The 20,760-nt window shown below is 35.5% G+C and overlaps 2 protein-coding genes and 1 long non-coding RNA gene across 7 annotated transcripts; 1 reads left to right on the top strand and 2 right to left on the bottom strand.

Moving 5' to 3' along the window:
- Positions 1–2: 2 nt before the first annotated feature.
- LOC126877417 (survival motor neuron protein-like) lies at positions 3–8,229 on the bottom strand. Of its 5 annotated transcripts, none has more exons than XM_050640183.1 (7): positions 6,782–7,126; positions 6,625–6,713; positions 6,262–6,444; positions 6,046–6,136; positions 448–703; positions 248–327; positions 3–179 (listed from the first exon to the last, which is right to left on the bottom strand). In XM_050640183.1, the coding sequence occupies exons 2-7, from the start codon at positions 6,676–6,678 to the stop codon at positions 121–123; spliced, it is 723 nt and encodes a 240-aa protein (XP_050496140.1). In that variant the 5' UTR covers positions 6,679–6,713; positions 6,782–7,126; the 3' UTR covers positions 3–120. The 5 variants fall into 5 exon arrangements, with proteins under 5 accessions (XP_050496140.1, XP_050496141.1, XP_050496139.1 ...); XM_050640184.1 differs by having other exon boundaries at positions 6,634–6,713; positions 6,782–7,124; XM_050640182.1 differs by lacking the exons at positions 6,625–6,713; positions 6,782–7,126 and adding an exon at positions 8,023–8,229.
- On the top strand, positions 7,630–9,495 carry LOC126877419 (uncharacterized). The gene is made up of 4 exons (XR_007694998.1): positions 7,630–7,962; positions 8,378–8,490; positions 8,655–8,787; positions 9,163–9,495. It is a non-coding gene; the product is annotated as an uncharacterized LOC126877419 (long non-coding RNA).
- Positions 9,496–12,220: 2,725 nt separating this feature from the next.
- On the bottom strand, positions 12,221–12,743 carry LOC126877416 (uncharacterized). The gene is made up of 2 exons (XM_050640181.1): positions 12,574–12,743; positions 12,221–12,503 (listed from the first exon to the last, which is right to left on the bottom strand). The coding sequence occupies exons 1-2, from the start codon at positions 12,741–12,743 to the stop codon at positions 12,221–12,223; spliced, it is 453 nt and encodes a 150-aa protein (XP_050496138.1).
- Between the last annotated feature and the right edge of the window lie 8,017 nt (positions 12,744–20,760).

The following is a 20,760-nucleotide window of genomic DNA, read 5'->3' as shown; positions in this document are numbered from 1 at the left end:
TCTTATATGAAAATAAAGCTGTTCTTTATTTCAAATAATTGAAGTAAATAAATACAATGAGTTTTATATTTTATTATATCTTATATTATCGTTATATTGTTATTGAAAAAATTGATATAATCAACAGTTCTTCCTGTTCTCTTGATTGTTTCTTGCTTGTTTCAAACCATGATAATAACCTACAAAAGAAATAACATAGTCCATTGAAAATTTAATATACAATAAAATACTTATATGAAATAATTACCTGTGTAATATACCATGTAACCACTAATATACCATGACATCAACATACTTGAAAGTGCGTCTGTATCATTATCTGGTAATCTAGTACATTTTATTAAAATTTCGTATTTTTTTTCCAAATAAAATGTTAAACTTATTCCAAATTACTTATTAATATTAGAAGTATTCAGCATTCCATTAGAATTTTTAAATTGTACTTACTTGGCCATTAATTGTGGTGGTAAAGGAGGTGCAGGTGGCATTATATCAGTCATCGAATTGAAAGATGGTCCCGGTATGAAGTGATGTTTATACGCATTTGCTTCTTCAGAGTCACAATCCATTTTTTCTACATTATATTTTTTCGAATTTACATTTGTAGAAAAATTAGTCTCACAAGTCTCATCGTTCTCTTCATTGAATTTCTCTTCCAAAGCTTTCTTTTGTTGTGCTATTTGACTTTGCAAACCTTCTGATTCTAAAAGAGAACTCAACTCGACTTTCTGTGTATTACCATAGTCTAAACACAGAGTAAAAGAAATTTAATAGAATGACTGAGTGCCATTCGGTTACTGTCCTTACAGGCAATGTATTAGAATTTCCCGTGCATAAATGTATATGTATAAATGTTTGCCTTGATATATGTAGTAATAATCACTCGTCTAATGAGGAGAATTATATTCCAAGCAGCTAATAATGAACAATAAGTAACATGCATGTTTATGGTTCATGACCCTATATCCCACGGGTCTCCCCATAGACATTGACAGGTACTCCTGCCCAGTTAAGGACCTGCTGAATGACACTGTGATAGACTATGCGAAAGCCTTTACTTCATATATATATGTATTTTTAGTACATTTCTTAATTGACATAACCATCATGCTAAAGGTATTACCTACAAATTTTACAACACACGTGCTGTTGAGGTTATTCGGTGTGTAAACAGAGAAAACACGTGGATAAATTGTAAGGTAGAAAATATATTTAAATAGAAGTGTAATAAGTAAAAATACAATTTGAGCTGGTCCAGATCCGCACGCTAGCTGTGTTACCTAATAACTGAAAAACCCCGAAGCCAACGTCGCCTGTCTACTGTTTATGGCCTGACTTCGTCGCAGTCTTTTGTCTACACGCTGTCGATGGCTTCAGTGCTTGAGAAAACTAAAAAAGACCAGATGTAGAGTTTTCTTAGAAGTGAACTTCAACACCCCCCCTAAAACTCTACATCCCTACAAACAATTATCTCAAATTTACAAATTATCTCTTAATATTTTCTAACTCTTGTCGTAAATATCTGAAAATTAATTTGTCAATGCCTTCTCAAGTACATTTGCCAGCCGCCTTTCTCTTTTCCATACAAATTAATTTATTACACAAAAAAAAAAAAAAACTAGAAGACTAAACAGATCATGTAGAGTTTTTCCTCTTTTTTTTTTTTGAGAAGTAATAATCACTTCGACACCCTCCCTAAAAACTCTACATGTTTACAAACAATTACATCTTAATATCTTTTTTACTTTTCAAACCTAACTTTTTCCTTAAATATTCAAATCTCGGTTTTGGCAACGCCTTTGTACATATATCCGCCAATTGCTCTTCGCTTGTTACATACGTTATATCAATTTCGCCTCTATTGTATAAATCTCGCAAGAAATGATATCTTACGTCAATATGCTTACTTCTTTGATGGAATTCTGGATTCTTAATTAATTTTACGGCACTAGTATTGTCTACACATAGCATATACTTAAGGATCTCTAATTTACATTCAAGAAATATTTTCTTTAGCCACATAATTTCTTTTGCTCCTGAGGCTGCACTGACATATTCAGCTTCGGTCGTAGATAAAGCTATACATTGTTGTCGCTTACATTGCCATGTGATGGCCGCATTCGCATACTTACATACAACGCCTGATGTCGACTTTTTTGTTTCTTTGTCGCCTGCATAGTCAGCGTCGCTAAAGGTTTCGAGACTGCCTGCTTTTGTATATAAGAGTCCCATGTCTGCGGTCCCTTTTATGTAGCGCAAAATTCGTTTGACTAATTTCCATTGATACTGGTTTGGATTCTCTAAGTGTCTCGCCGCTATATTTATTGCAAAACTAATATCTGGCCTACTTACGGTTTGTAAAAACATTAAGTTCCCTACGGCTTCTCTGTATGGTGCGTTACAATCATTATCGCCTATGTTACTTTCGTTCCAATTAGTCTCGATAGGTGTAGAAACACTGTTTGCCTCATTCATATTAAATTTTTCCAATATGTTTTCGATATACCTACTCTGATGAATGAATATTGAACCATCTTCTAATCTATTGATTTCAAGTCCAAGAAAACTCTTTACTTCTTTCAAACTCGTAATTTTGAATTCTTTATTTAAATCATCGAAGAATTTATCAATTAAAGATTCGTCTGAAGCTGCTATCAGTCCATCGTCTACGTATATGGTCATCAACATTAATTTGTCGTCTTTTGTATAAATATAAAAACAAGGATCTGCGTTACTCTGATAAAATTTTAAGTTCGAGATAAATTTTGTGAAACGTTCCGTCCAACATCTTGGAGACTGCTTTAAGCCATATAGGCTTTTTAGCAATTTACAAACCCGATTTGTACCATCATCATAACCTTTAGGTTGTTTCATATAAATATCTTCTTTCAGACTTCCATATAAGAATGCGGTTTTAATGTCGAACTGTCCGAGGTGTAAATTATTTTTGGCTGCAATACTGAGCATTAATCTAATTGTGTCAAACCGAGCAACGGGACTATATGTTTCCTTATAATCTATGCCTTCTTTCTGTGAACACCCTTTTATTACAAGTCGCGCTTTGTATCGTTCCGAGTTGTCCGGATTTAGCTTTATCGTTAAAACCCACCTATTGCTAAGTACCTTCTGATCTTTAGGTTTTTCTACAAGTATCCACGTCTTATTTTCATGGTGCGATTTCATTTCATCATTCATAGCTGTTTCCCATAACTCTTTCTTTTCGGATCTCATCGCTTCATTAAAATCCACCGGTAATTTTTCCGCCACGTACGTTACTGGGTTACCATAAAAATCGGTTCGTTTGATCTTATCTCTATCTCTCAATTGTCTCACATTGTCGCTAGTTCCATGAGGTTGTTTTTCATGTTCACTCTCTGCACTTTCATACGTACATGCTCTATCGCTCTGCGCACTCACATCTTCGCGCTCGACAATTTTCAGTAAACTTAATTTTACGAATTTCGCATTTTCTAGTTCAGGCTTAAATATTACGTCACGGCTTAATATTACATTTTTTACTGTTGGCACGTACACTCGATACCCTCGTCCGTTATCTAAATAGCCTACCAAATATCCTTTGTTAGCCTTTTTGTCAAGTTTTGTCCTTTTCTCCGCAGGTATGTGAGCAAAGCACTCAGTACCGAAAACCCTAAACTTTTCTAAATTCGGCGGTTTCCCGTACCACAGTTCATATGGTGTTTTCTTATCTTGTCTTGTCGGCCCCGTCTTATTTATGACATGTACTGCTGTGTTCATGGCTTCGGCCCATAAGAACAGCGGTAGATTTGGTTTCGAATATAGCATCGACCGACCTGCCTCTACTATTGTTCTATATTCCCTTTCTGCGACACCATTCTGTTCAGGAGTGTATGGGACGTTAATCGTGTGCCTAATTCCCTGACTTCTTAAAAATTCTTTGACTTCTTTATTTTGGAATTCTTTCCCTCCATCACTATGAATTTCTTTAATTTTATCCTTAAATTGATTTTCAACTTCTAGGCAAAAGGTTTTTAGTTTTTCAATTACTTCTGACTTACGTCGTAAGAAGTAAATCTTTGTGAATTTTGAAAAATCATCTTTAAATGTCAGAAAATACAGTTTCTTGCCTAATGACTCGACTTCCATAGGTCCACATACATCCGTATAAATAATTTCGCGAGGTTTAGTCGCCCGATTGATTTTCTCGTGAAAACTCGATCTATGCTGTTTCCCGTACGCGCAACCTTCACAGAAAAAGTTATTATCCTCTACAACTTTCATATTTGAATTCTTTAAGAATTCTTTAACATGTCTGATGTTCTGATGACATAGCCGTTCGTGCCATAACTGCAATGTGTCCGCGTTTGACTCCGCTCTATTGCTAAAATTACAAACTGACGGTATGATAACTCGCATATCTACTTTATACAAATTTCCGATAACAGAACCTCTTGCTATTATTTTCTGATTTTGTAAAAATATGCAATTGGTCCCTTCCTTTGAAATACAAAAATCTATGCCCCTTCTTGCGACAGATCTAATCGAAAACAGATTTCTTTTCATACCTGGTACGTATAGAACATCGTTCATTGTACATGTTACCCATTTGCCGTCCACAAAAGTCTCTACTCTGATTTTTCCTTTGCCGCACGCATCCATGAACGGACCATCGCCGATCTCTATCTTCACCGTGTTATCGAATTCTTCGAAAACGCTAAACCATTCCCGTCGTCCTGTCATGTGATCCGTAGCTCCTGAGTCGATTATCCAAACATCAGCGTTTGCCGTTTGTATCGCTGAGGTACTTCCTAATAGACCAATTCCGCTGTGATCCCGATTTTGGTTTCTAGGTTCCTGGTTGTCTCTATTGTTGCTTCTTTTGTTATTTTTAAAACAGTTTTTGCTGGTGTGGCCTTTCCTTTTGCATATAAAGCATCTAAAGCAATCCTTCTTTAGATGGCCAACTTTTCCACAGTTAAAGCAACTTGGTCCTTGTTTCTCGTATTCACGTTTACTTGACTGCTTCTGCTGTTCCCTTTTATAATTATTACCTTTTGTTACCAGTGCCACCGATGTTTCCTGGTCGTCTTTCTTCCATCTAATTTCTTCCGTCATCAGCCTGGTACTAAGCCTGTCTAAGGTCTTCTTTTCTTCTTCCACGGAATCCCACGCACTGTGAAAATGATCGAATTTGTTTGGTAACACCGATAAAATGCGTGTTATCAGCATTTTCTCGCCAATTTCACTCCCAAGGACTTTCATCTTCGCCGCTATGAGTTCCAACTTTGATAGGTTGTAAGAGACATTTTCAGATTCTTCCCATTTAAAATCGAAGAACTGCTTCTGGACCATATTTAAATTCTCATCCGACTTCATGTCATATACTGTATTCAGCTTTTTCCACATTTCATGTGCTGTCGTGCAACATAAAAGAAGATCCAACGGTTTCTTTCCTACCGAGGTCACGATTAATTTTCTCGCTAATCGATCTGCTTTCAAAAATCTTCCACGAGCGATTTCTTTCTCCGCGCTGTTACCTGGATGACACAAATTCCCTTCACACACGTTGATCAGGTCGTCATCTTCCTCCAAAAGTGTACGCATAACAAAACGCCACTGGAGCCAATTTTCTTCGCCGCGTAACATCTCGACCTTCGCACTTGCTGATTCCATTTTAGCACTATCCCTTATTTTACTAAGCACAACACTTTAACAATTTATTCATTTCACGTTGCTACCTTGCAATTTACAGCCCTGGGCCCATAACCTGTTGAGGTTATTCGGTGTGTAAACAGAGAAAACACGTGGATAAATTGTAAGGTAGAAAATATATTTAAATAGAAGTGTAATAAGTAAAAATACAATTTGAGCTGGTCCAGATCCGCACGCTAGCTGTGTTACCTAATAACTGAAAAACCCCGAAGCCAGCGTCGCCTGTCTACTGTTTATGACCTGACTTCGTCGCAGTCTTTTGTCTACACGCTGTCGATGGCTTCAGTGCTTGAGAAAACTAAAAAAGACCAGATGTAGAGTTTTCTTAGAAGTGGTAACCACTTCAACACGTGCCATTGTTTTCGTAAATTTTTGATATTATAGCTTCATAAGTTTCTCCATCCTCTGAGTATATTGCACGATAAGGTGCTCCTATGATCCATTTCTATAGAGAAAAGATGTGTATACAAATAAATATAAGTAAATAGCAAAATAAAATAATTTGCTTCTTAATCAATATATTTAATAATATTCTGTATCAAATTTGTAATATTCTATCAAAATCACAACCTTGTGTAATTTACTTGCGTGTTTAGGCTGCTTAAGATTTTGTAGGTTTTCTTTCGGTTGAGAATTTCCAACATCCATTCCCATTCGCTTGATAACTTCTTCTTTTGCTAAATATATTGCTTTATCATATGCTTCTATTAATGCACTATCATCCCAAACATTATCATTGGCTGTGTCTGTATCCTTTTGAGATAGCAAATTATACGTTATTAATATTGATACAAGTATTTTATTATCAAACTATTGCAAATTATCATATATGTCATTTTTCAAAAATTGACTAAAAGGTAGTGGATACTGTTAATTACTATTATGCTAAGATCTTGTACTAAAATAATGTTAAAACCATTACGTTTCCATTACCATACATACGTTTCCATTTCCTCGTATAAAAAGAACATTCATATCATCTGCCATTTTAAAATAACATCATTTAAATATTGAATTTGCTTCTGAAATATTAATTTGTCTCATTTCTTTAACTCTAACACATTGTAAACAATGATGACATTATACCAACTATAATACTAAAAATCTATTCCCCATTCATTCGAAAGATTATTTTTTGAAGCAAGGTTAACATTGAATGTTCCCAAACTTCAATAACTGTACTTTACTTTCTTTACAATATCTAACAATATATTAGAATACTATAAAAAAATATTGTATGCACAAGAAACTGTTTATAGCGAAATAGCAAAAGAATTAATCACATATTATAACTAAAACGAGATTGTTAAGTAGATTATATTATACTGCATATGCGTTAGTGTTTCAGCTGGTAAATATAGTTTTTATATCTGAAGATAAATAAGATTTAATTCTATAAAATTGCATAATGAATTATACATATATCTATTACTATTCGCATTTCCCCTTAGTTGTATGTTGTCAATAGCATCAATCACGAACATATAAATAAATATAGAAGAAACCGTTCGGAAATGGAAAGGGAAAAATGAACATGGAAGACAAGAAAGTTTTCTTCATGTTTAGCGTATGCGTGATACGCTTTGACTGTCTCAGATAAAGATAAAGATACTCTGCTCATTTCTATTTGTTCCGCAGAACGAGAAATTTGTTGTCTTTCATATTGGTTTTTACGATTCAATTTTTGGGCAGTTTTCCCTAGCGAGTGTCGGTCCCTGTTTGATATAACCAGACCGTAATTTATACAGATATGTAATATAGATATATATTTGTAAAACTGAAATCAGATGAAATAAATGTTGCCTGAGGTTTTAAACGTTTAATAAAAACAATATTTCATTTGGAAAAAATGTAAGATATGTAAAATTACACATTGATCATTTTGCTGGTCTTGTATCATAAAACATGTGGCCCGAAGAGCACGTGTCCGGTAGGGATACGTCACTTGTGTTAGGAATCGTTTTATAACCTATCACAGTAAAGGAACGTCCCAGTATAGCAGCCGAAGAATGCCGTGAAAGTTTTTGCACAAAGTACAATTGATCTACAATTGATATTTTCCGCAATACTTATCTGGTGTTTGGACAGGGTGTCCCATACTCATGATATTTATGACAGTGGAATGGCGTTAGTAAATCAATTACAAAAATTTTCGAGATCAATTCTCGGTATTGCATCAAATTATTCAAAATATACAAGCAACACAACGTTGCCCTTTTTGCAGGCAACAAGAGGAATATCGACCACGCAACCACTTTCATAAAAACAAGAGTAAGTGATACAAATTTTCTTGTGCTTTCCTTCTTTTTTTAATAGAATTTCAGTACTTACCTTCCAATATAAAATTGGTGTCAAAATAATAATGCTAATAATAATGTCTAAGAAATTTTTCTCTTTGTAGGAGTATAACATCTAGAAAAATAACATAGTATTAATAGAATAGTATTAATAAGAACAACATTGACAGTGAACAACTAAAAATATAACACTGTTATAAATATATGATATACGAATTTTATTTATGTATTATTAAGACAAGTATATCTTATTTTTAAATTATTTCTATTATCATAAGTGATACATATAATTAAGGTATAATTAAGAGAAGATTAATTGAAGAAACACAAAAAATAAAGAAAATAATTATATTGAGATAATTTTTATCTTTCATAAATATTATTTTCAGAGTAAATATAACGTTTGTTAAAGCAAGTGGAGAGAGAATCAAAGCAAAAGGGAAAGTTGGAGATACTATATTAGACATAGTAGTAAATAATGAAGTTGATTTAGGTGGATATGGTATGTTTTAAAGAAGCATAATTTACTTAATTTGAAATAAATAATTTTGAGGTAGAAAATATTTGAAAATTTTCATTTTTATCAGGTTTAATATTCTTATTATTTTTAACTTTTGATACTTTATTATATAAGTATGTTGTAATCTTAAAATATAATTGATATAGGTGCTTGTGAAGGAACATTAACTTGTAGTACGTGCCGTTTAATATTTTCGAAAGAAGTTTATGATGCACTTCCTGACAAACCAACAGATGAAGAATTAGACATGTTGAATTTAGCATATGAATTAACAGATACGTTATAATCAGTAATATTAATAATCAGTATCAAATCATTCACATTATTAATTCTATTACTTTTTAATATTTTATAAAGTGAATTTTTCTATTTAAATTTATGTAAAAACAGGTTAGTATTGGGTATTTCGAAATCTGCATCTCAATGTAGAATTTCAAATCGCTATCTCTGAATACTACGAAACTGAAATTATAATAAATTTTCATAGTTTTTTATTTATGACCCTATAATCATTACAAATCTATGTTGGGATTAGCATATTTACAATGTTGATTTTCAAATGGATAAATAGAAATCTTATTGTGTATTAGTATTAATTTGTATAGCAATAAATATATTTATTGACATATTCAGTTATATAATATTTAATCTCAGGTCACGGCTAGGCTGTCAAATAGTAATGTCTAAGGAACTAGATGGAATTGAGGTAAGAGTTCCATCAACAATTAATGATGCAAGAGCATAACTGAAATTATCTATAGGTTTTTGAAAATTTGTATACAATGTTATACATCTCTTGTTAAAAAACCCTTGTTATAATTATTAAAATATTGGTATTAAAAAAATATAATAAAGAATCTTGTGTTTAAATGTGAAGCTTATATATATACATATGTTATAGTATAATTGCAATTTTGATATTTGTACATTGCCATTGTAAAAAGCCTATCCAATTATGAAGAAAATATATCTTTTATTTTTAATATACAGGGTGTCAATTTTAAAACGTTCATCTAAATTATTTTCGTTACTATTAAAGATAAGAAGAAATTACTAAGGAAGACTTAAATGGTTTTAAGATGTGTACTTGGTTATGATAAAAAAGACTCTTGTGGAATAAATTTTGCAACTTCTGAAGGATTAGATAAAAGCTTAGAACCTAAAAAATAATTTGAAATTAATTTCGTTTAGATATACCGTTTGATTTCTTAGCTATGGGCAAGTTTAAAAGATCATCAAACTCATGGTCAACAAAACAACAGAAATGTACATGCAATGCTTTTTCGTTTCACAACAAGTTATCTGATACTATCATCATTTTCGTGGCACATGCAACATTATCGATTCAGTATAGTAATGTTTTGGATTAAAACAAATGTCTCGACATTGGAGCAAAATATTTCAACCTTTAAGGACTAAAATTAAAACTTATGAGTTTGTTTATAATTTTAATAGATTTTATTAATATTGTGTTTACTGGTTTATTAATTACAAGAAAGTTTGTAAAAGACTGAAGTTTTGCGTAAAAAGTACAAATATTCTTTCAACAAAATTAGTCAAATCACATCATTATTTATACATATTGTATATAAATAAAATATGCGGATATATTACTTTACCCTAGAATTAAAATTCAATAATATTGAAGAATCTTATTTATTCAGATTTTGTACATTATCGCTTCTAACCTCGGATAATAGAACAACAAATTAAATATTTTTAAACAAAAAAACTTTGTTCCTTTGTTTGATTTCCCTTGCTCGCGTTTCTTAACTACTTAGATATAAAATACTTACGTTTTCGAAAATTCATACTTCACAAGCTACTAAACGCTTTATCTGTTCAGAATAATTTATTGTTTTCTTAACTAGGTACATACCAAATACATCTATTAAGTTGGTATTTCTCATAATTACCAGTACATAAAGCAAGTTCGATAAAGTGTACATTACACATCGTGAAATTTACATATTTTCACTTGGTTACCCTGCCCAATTCGAATACAATTCAGAACGTATGTGCTATATTTATATATTCTGCATTTGTTTTGTATATTATGTACACTGATCTGATCTTTGTAAACGCGAGTTTTACGATATTAATGAGAAATTTGCCAATTTAATGGAAGTTGTTAATTTTTTCTGGCACGTTTCACGTTAGCAGACATGTTTCTTAAGTTACAGTCGAAAAGTGTTTTTATGTAAAAGAATAGGAATGATCAAGTTATTTTAAGATGACAAGATATTTCACGTTTTCTATTTAAATATAGCGTTAAATTTTAATTCCGTCAATTCGTATATACTCATACATCGAATTTCCTTTTCTCATGTCATTTCTTTTCTTTCATTTCACATTTAATTACAAAGATAAAGTGTAAGTACGTTCCTCATAAAATTAATATCAAATGTTGCAAAATATACAAAAGTAAACTAAGAAGAGGGGTACATATTATTACACAAACTGTCGTTCATATTGCATATGTACATATGCAGTATAAAAACAATACTTTTTAGTTTTTAATCTCTTGTTTAAATAATCCTAATATCTAAATTTGTATCGGTCATTGATTCGATATAACTGCGTTTATTGGAAGTAATTAAGCTATAGCCTGCGCACAAGAGAAGAAGGAACAAACACATATAGTATACACGCTTAAATAACAAAATTAAGTCAGTTTACGTTCAATGTGAACTTGATCAAAGTTCCAGTCTCGAATTATAGAGTTTCTTACTATCAGTTTACAAAATTCGATATTACGATTATGTACCGTATTTGAAAAACATAAAATGCTTTGTTCAATTTTAAATAAAACTAATATTTACCAAAGCGAATACGAAAAAAATGTTATCATCAAACTCAATTTTCAATTATCAAACTTAATCCAGCACAAATACAAATGTTATTCGTGCATTTTTACTTTTACTACTTTTTAACTCTCTATAGTTCGAGATTTGAGTTCCGCTAACTTTCTTTCTACTGCGCATGCGCAACAGGAAAACTTGAATTACACGTAATAGTCAAAAATTCGAAAATCTTATCCTTTCGTGGCAGCGAAAGTAACCTAGGACTAGAGGTTCCATAACATTAATAATAATAAGGCAATAATATTAATATTAATAATAATGTAATCGAGTACTACTAACAATATTAATAATAATAATAATAGTATGGTAATGGCAAGATACACGCGGGTATAAGTTAATCATTCCTTTCGTAATATCTACGACGTCTTCGGGATATTCTTTAGAAATTACTTTATTTCTGGTCAATATTCATTAACGAGCAACTTTTCTCTCTGTTTCTTATCACGATTTTTTTCACTTCATCACAATTGTACCGTTAGAAATTATTCAAAACATTGTTAAAATGTCCATGAAATATATGCAATTGCCGTATTGAATAAGCGAGTAATGAAGTTGCTGTTTCACTGAATAAAAGTGAAATCTCCAATGCGTGTGCTCAAGTATATAAGTTAAAAAAAGATTGGTACATCAATGCCTACTATTCTTAATCAATATTCATCATTTAACAATTAGGACCGAATTTTTACAAACCAACTCTAAACCACGACCCAATTTACAAATAAAAAGATCGATGTGTAAATTAACTATCAACTATTAATATCCAATCCTATGTGAAGATATAATGTTCGGACCAAATTTCTAAACTAACGTGGACAATTCATGCGGACTATTGGTGGTTGCTGCGCTACTTAGATCCAATGTGGCAGCCGGAAGACCAGGACTGACGCTGCTTCCCGTGGCAAATGCTGCGATCTATTTAGCTTATTTCCAGGACTCGGTGGCGATCTATCTGCTGGTGTATCCGGTGGCGTAACCACGTTTCTGTGTCCGCTCACGTTCAGATGATTGTGCGTCGCCGCGATCGGAGCTGGCGATGAGAGCAACAAGGGCGGTGGAGACATTGACACGTGTCGATGATGATGATGGTGATGATAGTGTTGGTACTGTGCAGCTCGGCCGTGCGTTGCGTGGCTGGTATTTAGTTGGTTCGTCACGGGCCCGACTTTCGTTGGGCAGCCAGCATGGTGGATGGTTAACGGGCCACGTAGTTGTTGTTGCTGTTGTAGCTAGTGCTGGTTCTGGTGCTGTTGCAGCTGCTGCTGACGCTGCAGCTGTACCGCCGCTTCGCACTGTTCGCGCGCTAACGCCTTCACGGCATTCGTCTTCTTCTACGAAATAAGAATGATAGGTTAGGTTGTAGTCAGGGGCCATAACAAATTAAAAAAGTTATAATATAAGAATTTACATTTTAGTTGAAATGATTCTAGTTACGAATAAGTATTGAAGATGATTCAAATCTTTTTCGTTACCGATAACCATGGTGAAAACTCTTTTGGATTACTTTCAGCCATTGTCAATCTTATTGTCAATACTACATGCTTGAAGTAGAAGGAGGGGTACAGAGAAAAATACTTTTTCTCAGCAAATATAATCGTTACTCAATTATTTTGTTCAACAGTTTTACAAATCTCCCAAAAATAAACGAGAATACGAAAATACACTGAATATCGTGTGTATGGTTATTTATAAAATCCCCTTGAAATAGTTGCGATCGCGGATCACATAAACAAACGAACCTGTCATTCTACAGAGTATCTTTTTCGGTGAAATTATGCAAACGTAAATGTAACTTCGGTAGAACTCCTCGAGAACTTGTAAGCTTATATCACTCTGACCCAACCAGTCCACTCTAAAGTGTATAATTTATAAAAGGGGATTATATTAATACGCGGAGGATGTGGTAGGTGGTAAGTTTTGCATATGAATGTTCGTTGATACAACGAATGGTTAAATGGAGGTTTTCATGAATGTGATAAGGACTAGATCGAATGTTTTAACACTTATAACTAGAATGCGTATTTTTATACAAGTTTGTAGTTTTACGAACATAATCAAAGAAATAAAATTTTAATCGAGATTTGTTTTCTTATATACGTATATTTTAGCGCATTTTATGCATTTTGCGCCATTTGCGTACTTTTCAATTTCGCACGAATAAAATAAAGATCAGCAATATAATTATAACGCTTCTTAAAAATGTGAAAAATCCTGGTTTCCTAAAAGCTTGCAATTGATTTCAGAAAAATTTTTATGAACTCTACCAGATAAATTATGGTAACTCTGAAAACAAAATTTCACCATAAAATGATTTCCGAGTAAAATACACATAAAAGATAATTTAGACGTGTTTGAACGTGTTCGTTTTCTTTTTTAATAGCGATATGTTCTTACCCTCTGCCACACGAAGACGTTATGGACCATTGCGCATCCACAAAACACGATGCCAAGGCCTATGAAAACCGACGTAACGATTGCCGGTGTGACACCAATTACCTCTCAGAGAAAAGACATCGACTCCCGACTGTCGGACGCCAACGCCGCGACGCATCTTAGTCCCCATCAGAGATAAGGCCCCAACCCCGACTTTCGGACTCCTTGGAATCCACACCAAACCCCCCAACATCCCCAAGCCAGGGTGTATATAAGCCATCCAGCCTTCATCCAGGCCGGGGAGTTCTCGTTCTAGTTGCTGTTCTTGTACAACACCCCTTTCTCTGTTCAACGTTATTCTACTGTAAGTGCCAAAGTCATAATAAAGTTCGATAAAAGAGAATTAATAGTTGGGCTACGACTCAGCTTTCTTTTCTCTCGCAACCCAAGTATCCATTTTACGTGACACCGGCGTCGAATGAAACTGGATGAATGTATACAATATCATACCTGAAAGCATTGTTAGAGGATCATTATAACACGTATGCCATAACAAGCGGGACAAAGAATCAGCGCAAATACATATTCTCAATACATATAATTCTCGAAGCGTAAACTATATACATATGCTTTTCATTGAAATTTTCAATACTAGTCGCAAATTATTTTTCAATTAATTTATTATTTAAGTCTTTATATATCAATTCTCGACGAATAAATTACTTAAATTATAGAGAATCTATCTTCAGACAATAGAGAATTCAATATTTTTGGTCGTTAAGTAATTTACAAATTTCTAAAACGATTACGTTCGAAGTTTTGGACAGTATTTGAAGTTTCTAACATGGCATTAAAAAAAAATAAATAAATTTTATGATATAATTAAAAAAACATTGTAGTCTATCATAATTTCTATTCAGTCAAATTTATTAAAACACAGTTTTCTTCTGAACAGAGCCAAAATGTCCGTCTTGAATCGAGTTCAACAGCTTAACGATCGATCGAGCGAATGATAGCTGTGTAAACTAGCATGACACAACGTAATCTTTAGATTAGATCTCGATCCATCCACCAGCCGTATTCATGCATGACATGAATATTCTGTTTCAGCTCTTTATAAATTAATCTGTTAAAACTTCCCTAAAAGACGATCGTTTTTTATTTTTCTAAGAAAAATAATGACTATTCGGCGTTAAAATTAACTTTATTTCCATTGGATTTCTAAACTGATTTCATACACTCAGAGATAGTTCACAGTATCTTTTAGATTCATGCCTGAATTCAAGAAAAATTAAACGTATAACTTATGTACTAGTATCTTTCAAAAGGTTAAAGTTGACAGAATTGAAGGAATTGGTTCTTACCAGTTAGAAAGACAGGAATGCTAATGAAAAACCCTCCGACAGCACATATCCGGCTGATGGATGATTTTTGCAGGTACTTGTTACTCCTGAAACAGACAAAATTTGAAGTGAAAGTCAGTTTCACGATTCTATGATAATTGAGCGAAATATAAAGGAACCAGTTTTTTGTTTAACAGCCAAGAATCTTTCAAAAATTCTACTGTAATTGATACTTCAAATATATTTAGTCAGACAAAGGATAATCATAATCGCAACGTTAATCTTAACTTTAATTCAAGGATCAAACAGTATCATTATACATATAAAAGTAAACATAAAGTCTATCCACATTATTGTTATTATTATTATTATTATTATTATATGTTATTCTATAATTGATTTTTATTTCTTTATTATCAATATTATTCTATTTTCTATAATGATTCAATTATAGATCTTATTTTTTGTCAATCATATTTCACTGAAAAGATCACTTTGAAAATAATCTAATGGTAAAAAATGAAAAATAATCTTTTTCTACCTTGTCTTCATTTTTTACAAACTCTGTCCACCACCGTAAACCTATTAAATGCATGAAACGACAAAGCAAAGCTGCTTCACATAATTCCCCGCTCACGCAGTGTCAATCAGCTCACGACCGCAAACGATACTGCTAATTTCCAGCGACCACGAACGATTTCACCGTAATTGCCGGTGTGAAATTTACCAATACGTGCTCGAATTGGTCAATAATGGATAGAGCGCTCTTGCACACACTAATCTACCAACAAATAATATTGACTCAATTGAACAACAGCGCCTAGATTAACGGACAAACCGCATGTTCCAAACAGATTTACAATCACGGCAGAAAATACATGCCGTTATAGATGTTTCCTGGTCAAGACTAATTTCCACGCGTTAAGAACATTGTAACCGGAATCTAGGAAGAACTAGCACTTCCTGGAATAATACTATTGTGTCCTCGATTAATCTTTTCCCACTCATTTTCATCTCTAATTTCTCATGAGGCTAAGATTCCTGCATCTTTTATCATAATAATTTATTAATACTATTAATAAATTGAGACAATTTTATACGTCGTATTTTGCGTTATAAGATGACTTGTAATTTGTAAAATTTACCTGTAAAATTCCTTTGTTTGTTTTACCAAAGCAATAGTTGGCATTTCTATACGACAATAAGAATTTGTTAATACTAATAATTTGTAAGGTTATCAGGTTATCATTCTTCTAATGGATAGTATATTATTGAAACTTTTTTAATATTGAAACGCGATATTTTTTTGGAGAAGAAGTGCATAGTAGTAAAGAGTTGAATTCTACGGACGTAAAAAGTGGACATAACATTTTCTGTACATGGAGTCGCCTGGCCTAAACATTTTATGATTTCCGGGCAAAATACAGACGAATCCAGCGCTGATTTTAAAGTAGCTTCATCCAAATAAGCCACAATAAGAAATTCCCACGAAACAGTTGCGTTCATCCCCTTTCGAGGTCGCCGACCTCTTTGAATGCGTTTCAAGAGCGTCGTACCAATGAAACTTCGAGTTCTAAACTAATTTCTCAGCCTTTTGCGTTAAATTTAACCTTCCGCGTTAGTGTATTTCGGACGAGTTCCTATTTTACGCTTTCGTCGACTTCACCAACGTAACAGGCAGCATCCGCAAGTAAAACTGTCTCTTAAATTTGATGTGACACCAATACACGACGAGAAGAATCACAATGCCATTTTTATTCCACTTCGTTAATTTTTCGTCGTAAGGTTTAGCTGTAAATAGGATTAAAAAAATTTAGATTAACGAGGAATTTAGAATTGATCTGTTAAATCAACAATTTCCATTAGTTGTCAATAGATTTTATAAGCTTCAGATTACTGAGAAATTATACACATTGCAAAATATTTACCATTGGTTACCCACGCTACACGTAAATTTGATAAATCTACCAATGCACTAACACTGCAATAAATTTCTATTGCAACATTCCACGCTCCTTTGCCGCACCTTAAACTCCTCGCTAGATTTATTCCACCTTAAAGTGTCACATAACTCCTACGACACCGATATCAAATTCCAGAGAAACTTGATTTCGTCGAAAGTAAGAGATTAAACTTAAAAAGCAATTTATTTCATCTTTAAACTATCCCAAACTTCTTAAATATAATTTATATATGTCGGAGATAAGAGGACACCGGTGCCTTCCCTCTGAAACCTCGGGAAAATCCATAAAAACATTGTAATTAAAATCTACAGTTGTAACTAAACGATTTGCCGTCATTCTAACCAATTGTATTTGTTTGAGACTTGTGACAATGAGCTTGGGCTCAAGGCGACAATTAGTCGCCGAACGTAGCCGCGGTCAACGGGACGCCATCTAACAAAGGCATTGAGTAATCCTATAGCTCTCCTTAAAAGAAAGATTTGTAGCGGCACGTGGCAGTAAACATTCCAACGGTTTCTGTCCCGTAGCTTGCCACACGCAGATCCTATTCTCCGGGCAGGATGTTTACCAGATGTCGACGCGTCTCCACAGTACGCGATCGGCTAGCCCGAGGACGGTCATAAACACTAATATCTAGTTACCTAAAATCCTTCAACAGATACACAGTCTTTGTCCCAGTTACGGGAAGACAGGAGAGATCTATTTTTCCACGAACGACGTCTCCCACTAGCAACCCTCCCTCAAGGGCAGCTAGCATCCTTTTCTAACTACCGATATGGAGATTGGCCAATTAGCAGCAACGTCAATTTCCCTTACTTTCCGAACGTAGGATGTCCCCGACGAATCCGATGATCTCGTGTCCTTAGACACATCCCGTCATAGTTTTCCTCTGGGGTATCACCGGGACGGAAAGTAATTCTCTCTTGCGGTCTCATCGACAAAAAAAAAGAGATTAACGCCAGCGACTATTAACACAGAATCCGACTTAGATCTTTGCGAGTGCGTACGGCTACCGTCCCGTTGTCCGCGGGTTCGTTATTGAACCTAGGATCATTGTCATTAGTTTCTCGAGTATCTAATTACCACGGTTACTTGTCCGGTTCTATGGTAATCGTATTTGCACTAGCCAATGTCTTCTCTATTGCATAACGACGACGTGTAATCCAAACGAAGATTCGCTTTACGCCCCTAACCCTAATTCTAATGTAAACCCGACATATATATATGTCGGAGATGAAAGAACACCAGAGCCTTTGGAATTTTGGATAATCCCGCAACATTGTAACCTAGAATCTACTATAGCTGTAATTGAACAATTGTAGTTATTCAACCCGATTGTAATTGTTCGAGAGTCGTGATAATGAGCTTGGGCTCGAGGCGACAGTCAGTCGCCGAACGTAGCCGCGGTCACGGGATGAACGCTTTGTCTAACAAAGGTATGGAGTAATTCTATAGCTCTCCTTAAAAGAAATATTCGTGGCGACACGCGACAGTAAACATTCCAACGGTTTCTGTTCCGTGGCTCGCCAAACGCAGACCCTATTCTTCGAGTAAGATGATTGCCAGATGTCGACGCGACTCCGCAGTACATGTTCGGCTAGCCCGAGGACCCGTTATAAATCTTAAGGTTTAGTTAACTAAAGTCCTTCAAACAGACAAACAGTCTCTGTCCCAACTACGGGAAGATAGGGGAGACATATTTTTCAACGAGCGGCGTCTCCCACTAGCAACTTTCCCTCGAGGGCGGCTAGCAACTTTCCCTCGAGGGCGGCTAGCATCTTTTTCTAACCACCGATATGGAGATTGACCAATTAGCAGCAACGCCAATTTCCCTTACTTTCTGAACGAAGGCTTTTCTCGACGAATCCGATGATCTCGTATCCTTAGACACACCCCATTATAGTTTTCCTCTGTGGCATCATCGGGACGGGAAAGGCATTCTCGCTCGCGATCTCATCGATAAAAGAGTAACGTCTTCGCGATCAGTGGTTATTTCACGTTTTAACCAGACTTAGACTTTGTGAGTACGTTCTGTTGTCATCCCGTTGGCCGCGGATTCGTTATTGAGCCCGAGAGCATCGTCACTCGTGTCGCGAGTGCCGAACCGCCGTGATCAATTGTCGAGACTGTACTAATTCTATCATTGCAATAAACTACACCTGTGTGTACCGTATCAATGGCTAATCCTCGAGAAGATTCCTTTGACGCTCACAACCCCACTCCCAGTGCCAATCCGACATCAGAAGTGGGATCAGAACGGCTTCGAGCGCTGGAAGGGCAGGTCGCTGTCATGAACAACCTAATTCATACGCTAATGCAAAGGCCAAATACGGGAGCCACCAAATTACCACATTTTAACCCAGAAGTCGCAGGCGCCGACCCAGCCGCGTGGTGCGCGGCTGTTAGTAGGGCCATGAAGAACAACCCCCTACGAGATGACGCGCTATACTCTGCCTTAAGTGACTCTCTACAGGGTTCTGCAGCACATTGGCTGGCACGAATGACGGGAGACGGAGAGGTTACTTGGTCTACCGTTAAGGAACGATTCCTTATACATTTCGGTGGCCGAGAGACGACGTCCTCATCGTTAATCAAGGTATCCAGGGAACCGCGGGGAGTGGGCGAATCCACGGGGGCGTTTGCCGGCCGTGTCCGTTCCCTCCTGCAGACGCGGTGGCAACATCCTACGCTAGACGAAATACTTAACGCTGTCACTCTCTACATATTAATTCCACACGACCAACGTCTTAAACGATTGGCCCTCACGAGCGATATCAGAACGGAGGACCAATTTCTGAGCGAAATGCGACCCTTTTGTTACGAAGAAGAGTCGACATTTTCGCCGAGAGATGCACCGGCGGAACCCGAAGCTAAGCGACGCAAGTTATCGGGCCACCAGACGAGGTGTCATTACTGTGGTACTCTCGGACACAGAATAAAGGACTGCCGCAAGAGGATGCAGAACGAACAGCAGAGGGATGCACGACGCCAGGAAGGAAGCCGACCGGCCGCACCGTCCAAGGCGGTTTGCTACAGGTGTCATGCGGAAGGCCATATCACACCTAACTGCCCGGCACGACGGGACGGTAGACCAAGCCCCAAGGATGAGCGTAAAGTCAACTCCTGCGTGGTGGAGTCCCCAGCCGGTAGTTCAAGTCATCTGGGTGAGTCGTTCCCATTTTACTTCGATTCCGGAGCCGAGTGCTCATTAATTAGAGAATCTGTCGCTCCGAAATTCTCCGGTAGGAGAACGACAGATATAGTAGTTATGCGAGGAATAGGAAACACCTGCGTTAAGAGTACATCCCAGATCTTATCTACGGTACGCATTAACTGTTTTACATTGGAGATAACCTTTCACGTTCTGGCCGATAGTCACTTGCATTATGATATCATGATTGGCCGCGAGATCTTAAGCCAGGGTTTTGATGTAACTATTACACGAAATAGTGTCGATATTTGTAAAACGAAGACTATTAATGCCTGTAGTAAAACCTCCAAAAACGAGATCAATATCAATGCGATTGACACTGACGTGGTTGGTAACGATAAAAGTCGGTTAATTTCTGTTCTCGAGAAATTCAAAAATTCATTCATTACGGGCTTTCCACGTACTCGCGTAAGCACGGGCCAGTTAGAAATACGGTTAATCGATCCTAATGTCACCGTGCAAAGAAGTCCTTACCGACTTAGCGAAGAAGAGCGTAGGAT

This window comes from Bombus huntii, unplaced genomic scaffold (genome assembly GCF_024542735.1).
Source record: "Bombus huntii isolate Logan2020A unplaced genomic scaffold, iyBomHunt1.1 ctg00000162.1, whole genome shotgun sequence".
Taxonomy (NCBI): Eukaryota; Metazoa; Arthropoda; class Insecta; order Hymenoptera; family Apidae; genus Bombus; species Bombus huntii.
This window is presented reverse-complemented; position numbering and strand designations above follow the sequence as displayed.

Bases quoted from the DNA above. Each gene is read 5' to 3' on its own strand.
- LOC126877417 (XM_050640182.1), bottom strand. From the start codon at position 8,103: ATGTTATACTCCTACAAAGAGAAAAATTTCTTAGACATTATTATTAGC. The intron at 6,445-8,022 runs GTAAGTACTGAA...CTATCTCAAAAG, and splicing joins CACCAATTTTATATTGGAAG to GATACAGACACAGCCAATGA. The intron at 328-447 runs GTAAGTACAATT...AAAATGTACTAG, and splicing joins CCACCACAATTAATGGCCAA to ATTACCAGATAATGATACAG.
- LOC126877416 (XM_050640181.1), bottom strand. From the start codon at position 12,743: ATGGCCCCTGACTACAACCTAACCTATCATTCTTATTTCGTAGAAGAA. The intron at 12,504-12,573 runs GCCCGTTAACCA...ACTAAATACCAG, and splicing joins ACAGCAACAACAACTACGTG to CCACGCAACGCACGGCCGAG.